This window comes from Kogia breviceps, chromosome 1, assembly GCF_026419965.1.
Source record: "Kogia breviceps isolate mKogBre1 chromosome 1, mKogBre1 haplotype 1, whole genome shotgun sequence".
Classification (NCBI taxonomy): domain Eukaryota; kingdom Metazoa; phylum Chordata; class Mammalia; order Artiodactyla; family Physeteridae; genus Kogia; species Kogia breviceps.
The window spans coordinates 1979798-1986056 of NC_081310.1; the positions used below are offsets into that span (position 1 = coordinate 1979798).

General features: G+C 46.5%; 1 protein-coding gene across 1 annotated transcript; it reads left to right on the forward strand.

Moving 5' to 3' along the window:
* The first annotated feature begins 264 nt into the window (after positions 1-264).
* ZNF281 (zinc finger protein 281) lies at positions 265-5022 on the forward strand. The gene has a single exon (XM_059040185.2). It carries the CDS (start codon positions 277-279, stop codon positions 2887-2889), a length of 2613 nt encoding a protein of 870 aa, XP_058896168.1. The 5' UTR covers positions 265-276; the 3' UTR covers positions 2890-5022.
* The last annotated feature ends 1237 nt before the right edge of the window (positions 5023-6259 follow it).

The following is a 6259-nucleotide window of genomic DNA, read 5'->3' on the forward strand; positions in this document are numbered from 1 at the left end:
GCCCTCGGGCCGGGTCGCCGAGCTCCCGGCAGGCCCCGCGCCGCGGCTGCGCAGTGTCGCGCAGGCTTTTAATTCCATTGTGGAGAGGACGGCGTTATTTTTATTAACCGGAGGCGGCGGCGGCGGCGGCGGCGGCGGGACCCGTAAGTGCGGGGCGCGAGCGGCGGCGGGCGGGCGGACGCGGGCCGGGGGCGCGGGCCGGGGGCGGGCGGGGGCGCCGCGGCCGGCGGCCGGCCCACTCCTCCTTCTTCTCCTCAGCCAGGCCTGCTCCGGGGCATGAAAGTCGGCAGCGCGTTCCTGAGCGGCGGCGGCGGCGGCGCGGGTAGCGGCGGGCGGGCGGAGATGGAGCCCAGCTTCCCGCCGGGCATGGTGATGTTCAACCACCGGCTGCCCCCGGTCGCCAGCTTCGCGCGGCCGGCGGGCGCGGCCGCCCCTCCCCCGCAGTGCGTGCTGGCCGCCGCCCCGGCCGCGGCCCCGGCCGCCGAGCCCCCCCCGGCGCCCGCCCCGGACGTGACTTTCAAGAAGGAGCCGGCGGCGCCCGGCGCGGCCTTCCCGGCGCAGAGGACCTCCTGGGGCTTCCTGCAGTCGCTGGTCAGCATCAAGCAGGAGAAGCCGGCAGACCCCGAGGAGCCGCCGGGCGCCCCCCATCCCCACTACGGAGGGCTGTTCGCGGGGGCCGACGAGCGGGCGCCGGGGCTGGGCGCCGGGGACGCGGCCGGCCCGGGCGTCATCCAGGACCTGAGCGTCCTGCACCCGCCGCCGCCGCCCGCCCCGCACCCCCGCGACGTGCTGCTCGGCCGGACTGACGACCCCCGCGGCCCCGAGGAGCCCAAGCCGGACGCGAGCGTCAAGAAGGCCAAGAGGCCAAAGCCAGAATCTCAGGGAATCAAAGCCAAGAGGAAGCCGGGCGCATCTTCCAAGCCGTCGCTGGCTGGAGACGGAGAAGGCGCCGTCCTGTCCCCAAGCCAGAAACCTCACATCTGCGACCACTGCAGCGCCGCTTTCCGCAGCTCCTACCACCTGCGGCGGCACGTCCTCATCCACACCGGGGAGCGGCCCTTCCAGTGCAGCCAGTGCAGCATGGGCTTCATCCAGAAGTACCTGCTGCAGAGGCACGAGAAGATCCACAGCCGGGAGAAGCCCTTCGGGTGCGATCAGTGCAGCATGAAGTTCATCCAGAAGTACCACATGGAGAGACACAAGCGGACGCACAGTGGAGAAAAGCCATACAAATGTGACACTTGCCAGCAGTATTTCTCAAGGACTGATAGACTGTTGAAGCACAGGCGCACGTGCGGCGAAGCCCTGGCGAAGGGGCTGCCCAGCGCAGAGCCTGGCTCATCCAGCAACCATAGCACCGTGGGTAACCTGGCTGTGTTGTCTCAGGGAAGTACAAGTTCTTCAAGGAGAAAAGCAAAGTCGAGAAGCATAGCTGTTGAAAACAAGGAGCCCAAGACGGGGAAAGCAAATGAATCCCATATGTCAAACAGTATAAACATGCAGAGTTACTCCGTAGAAATGCCTACTGTGTCTTCCAGTGGGGGCATCACCGGCACTGGCATAGAGGAGCTCCAGAAGAGGGTGCCAAAACTGATCTTTAAGAAAGGAAGCCGGAAGAGCATGGATAAAAACTACCTGAACTTTGTGTCACCGTTACCAGACATAGTTGGACAGAAGTCCTTGTCTGGGAAACCGAGTGGCTCCCTTGGCATCGTGTCAAACAGTAGCGTGGAGACCGTTAGCCTTCTCCAGAGTACAAGTGGCAAACAAGGTCAAATGAGCAGTAATTATGACGATGCCATGCAGTTCTCAAAGAAAAGAAGATACCTACCCACCGCCAGCAGCAACAGTGCCTTTTCCGTGAACGTGGGACACATGGTCTCCCAGCAGTCCGTCATTCAGTCGGCGGGCGTCGGTGTTTTGGACAGTGAGGCCCCGTTGTCCCTTATTGACTCCTCGGCCCTGAATGCGGAAATTAAGTCTTGTCATGACAAGTCGGGAATTCCTGACGAGGTTTTACAAAGTATTTTGGATCAGTACTCCAGCAAGTCAGAGAGCCAGAAGGAGGATCCTTTCAACATAACAGAACCACGAGTGGATCTGCACGCCTCAGGAGAGCACTCAGAACTGGTTCAAGAAGAAAATTTGAGCCCAGGCACCCAGACTGCTTCACATGACAAGGCGAGCATGTTGCAAGAATACTCCAAATACCTCCAGCAGGCTTTCGAAAAATCCACGAATGCAGGTTTTACTCTGGGACACGGTTTCCAATTTGTCAGTCTGTCTTCACCTCTCCACAACCACACTTTATTTCCAGAAAAACAGATATACACTACATCTCCTTTGGAGTGTGGTTTCGGCCAGTCTGTTACCTCAGTGTTGCCATCTTCGTTGCCAAAGCCTCCTTTTGGGATGTTGTTTGGGTCTCAGCCAGGTCTTTATTTGTCTGCTTTGGATGCCACACATCAGCAGTTGACACCTTCCCAGGAGCTGGATGACCTGATAGATTCTCAGAAGAATCTAGAGACTTCATCAGCCTTCCAGTCCTCATCTCAGAAACTGACTAGCCAGAAGGAACAACAGAAAAACTTAGAGTCCTCCACGAGCTTTCAGATCCCATCTCAGGAGTTAGCTGGCCAGATGGATCCTCAGAAGGACGTAGAGCCCAGAACAACGTACCAGATTGAGAACTTTGCACAAGCGTTCGGTTCTCAGTTCAAGTCGGGCAGCAGGGTGCCAATGACCTTTATCACGAACTCTAATGGAGAAGTGGACCATAGAGCAAGGACTTCAGTGTCAGATTTCTCAGGGTATACAAACATGATGTCTGATGTTAGTGAGCCATGTAGTACCAGAGGAAAGACCCCCACCAGCCAGAGTTACAGGTAAGGTCCCAAGAGTGACCAGGCTGGAGGTCTTCTAATGTAATTTTGTTTTATTTTGAGAACACTGCCATTGGAATGTTTCTACACGATCCTATTAAGAATAATGTAATGCCCTTTCAATGCAACTTTTCATATTTAGTTTATTTTGTTAGTGTGATTTTAGCTCTGTTTGTATTATGATTTTTAATCAAAATCAATAGATTAAAATAGTTTGACATTCGAAGTGACAATGTTTAGCAATCAAATTTAATGTATAGATCGTCAGGGAATAGCCCCAAAGTTTTAAATGCAAAAAAAAACAAAACAACAAAAAAACCGTACAAAAAAAGAAAACAAAACAAAAAAACACACAAAAACAAAAAAACAAAAAAAAAACTTTGTTGCTAGGATTAAGGTTATTCTAATTGCTTTACTCTCAGGAAAGTGTAATAACGCATGGGAATTCTGTACGTTATCACTGTAATGGAATATCCAACTTACAGATAGTATGATAATACATTTCATCACTTAAGTAAGGGATCGAAAACATTTCAAATTGCTCTATCTGGGCTGATACGATACACGTGTCATCATTTAAGTAAGGGATCGAAAACATTTCAAATTGCTGTCTCCATCTGGGCTGATCCAAAATTCTGAGATGTTGGCTACCTATATTTTGTTGCAGCTTTTAAATGTACTCTGAACTTCCAAACCATATTCATTCCAGCCTGGTAGAACAAATATTCTTGGATCTTTGATCAAAGCCTGGAATGATAGCTTTAATAATAGGAAAAAAGAAAGAAAAAGGCACCCTCTCCCTATCGCAACTGCAGCAAGGCTGTGTGACTCCATCCGCAGCTCATGGGAACAGCGCTGAAGCCCGAGTGGTCGGTTGGTCGCAGTATTAGACCCCGAGTTGGAGCTACACATAATTCTTTGAAATTCGGGCTGTGTGTGATTTATTATACATGGCTTAAAAACATTGTTCTCTGTGTCCGTTATGACATGGCACCCACACTTCTGGGGGTATTTTGTGTTATTTTTGCTCTTAACCTGTCCTCTCTTAGAGTTCTGGGCCTTCCTTGTTCCCTCTTCTCCCTGTCCGGACAGTTTCAATTTTAGAATGATTCACATTCCAATAGGTAATTTGTTATGCATTTCCTATGCCTTCTGGCATCCAAACAGTAGAATAAACATCCACCCTCCCCCTTTTTAAAAACAGAACCCGCACAGATGTCCATGTATAATAAAGCCCTACATGCTCAGAGCTGTGGATATTAATAAGGTGGTAATTCCAACTGGTGACAGAGCCGATGGGAGGGGTAAGAGTGGCTTATTTAGTAATGACATCAGAACCTCTTTGTGAAATTGCAGCCTGTGTAATGTACATTTTAAAAGGGTGCGTTAGTCAGTATTGTACAGGGGTCTTGTAAAGTCATCCAAACTTGCTATGAACGCTAATTTGCCATTTGAAGCCACTGGTAGACAGTGGCTCTGCTCTAAACCACTTTTTAGCAATTGTATTTTTTTCCTGATTATATTTTTAATGTACTTTGATGTTTATGCTGATGAGTTTTTTATGTACTTTTGGTGATGTTTCAGTCTTATGTACTCTTCTGACGTCAGAAAAGTACCACTGGTTGTTTGCAGTCTTATTGTGTAATCAGCCTACCACAGGCTTCCATGTATAAAGTAATTAATATTGTGCAAGTGTAAAACACTTCTGTTATGAAAGCAGTGTTTGGAAAATGAGAAATTATTTAAAATGGTTACAACATACTAGTTAATTTCCTTTCCCCACTCTTCTCCCTTAAGTCTGCTTTACCAGCTAAATGGTCACTTATTGTCATTGCAAGGACCTTAGAAAACGTGTTTAATCCTCTTAAATACACTCAGTACTAAAAAGTATGTATTTCTTATTTTGCTAAGTGCGGTAAGTTCTGTTGGGTACAGAGTACAAGCTGTAATCAGAGGATGGAGAGGACCTTTACCACTGTATCTCTTGAGCTGTATGATTTTTCTCCAGTGTTTTGTTTTATACAGGTTTTGAATTTCTTTAACTTTTATTGTGTGTACTGAATACTGCATATGTACTATTCTGATTGTTTGCTCTAGTTTACTACCAATAAAAGACCTGTTAATCACAAAATTGAAGAAAGGAGATATCACTTAATATCCAGTCACATTTTTCAGATTTTTCTGTCAACTACGTTTCATAAAATATTCATGTCAGTGGTATAACCTGCAGTTTAGGGACTGGAGTGTGTGTGTGTGTGTGTGTGTGTGTGTGTGCATGCGTGCGCGCGCGTGCGTGTTTCAAGTATTTCATGTTTCTAGGTTTATTATATTTGAAAATTGGTTGAATATTTTCTTCAGTTTGAGACATACTCTCTGGAAGAATAGGAATTTAATAGTATGGAAATTAGAACGTGTTTTATTGAAATGGGGTTATAGCCATCCTAAATATTATTCCAGAGAGATTATTTATTGAGGTTTCATTTTAAATCAGATTCCAGTTTCTTTTGGTTCTAGGTGCATCCTTTTTGCCTCCAAAAGGTCGTAATAAAATAGCAGTATGACAAATGAACGTGGTCCTGAGCATTCCTAGTAGGGGGGAAAAAAAGTATTGCTTAATCTAATTTTAACAGTGTTTCCAAAGGATGTAAGTATAGGTATTAGAAGAAGAGAACCAAGACATGGAATACTGAAAGTGCAGACAAGGTGTTTGAAACTTAGTAAATATGTTAAGTTTTAAAGATAAAGGGGAAAAATTGTAGGTCTGTGTAAAATCTATGAGAAAATTGTGCTTTGAAATGTTGTGACTACAAATGTTGGAAAATCAATAAAAATATCAAAGGGTAGAATAGGTCGAGGCTTTGCCTTTTTCCTATATGATACTATGTACAGAAGTGATAAATTATTTGTATTCAGCATAAACATGGATTTCTCTGTAGAGAAGTATCTACTCGTGGTCCCATGTGATTAGGAAAAGTAAATTTGTTTTCTCTTTGCCAAGGTTGTTCCCTAGGTGTAGTCATTTTCTTGAACAGGAGTGCTAAGCAGCATCTCACTGATTCTGCGTTGAAACCCAACTCGTGATACCTCTGCACAGATGATTTATTTCTCTGTTCTAGATTAATGCTAACATTAATTTTGTTTATCTAGTGGCCCCGACCCTTTTTTTTTCTTTGTGTGGAATGTCTATATCTGAATATGATAATTTTAAAATTAAGGTTTTTACTTCTAAGGTATTAGGGTATGAAGTAGGAGACTATGCTTTGAATTTCTATTTTGCTGCTGTAAATTCAAGATAAGGGCTACCATAATTTAGCAGTTGCCTGTTAGTAATTTGGGAGGTAATCTCATTCAGTAATGAAAAAAAAACCTATACGATT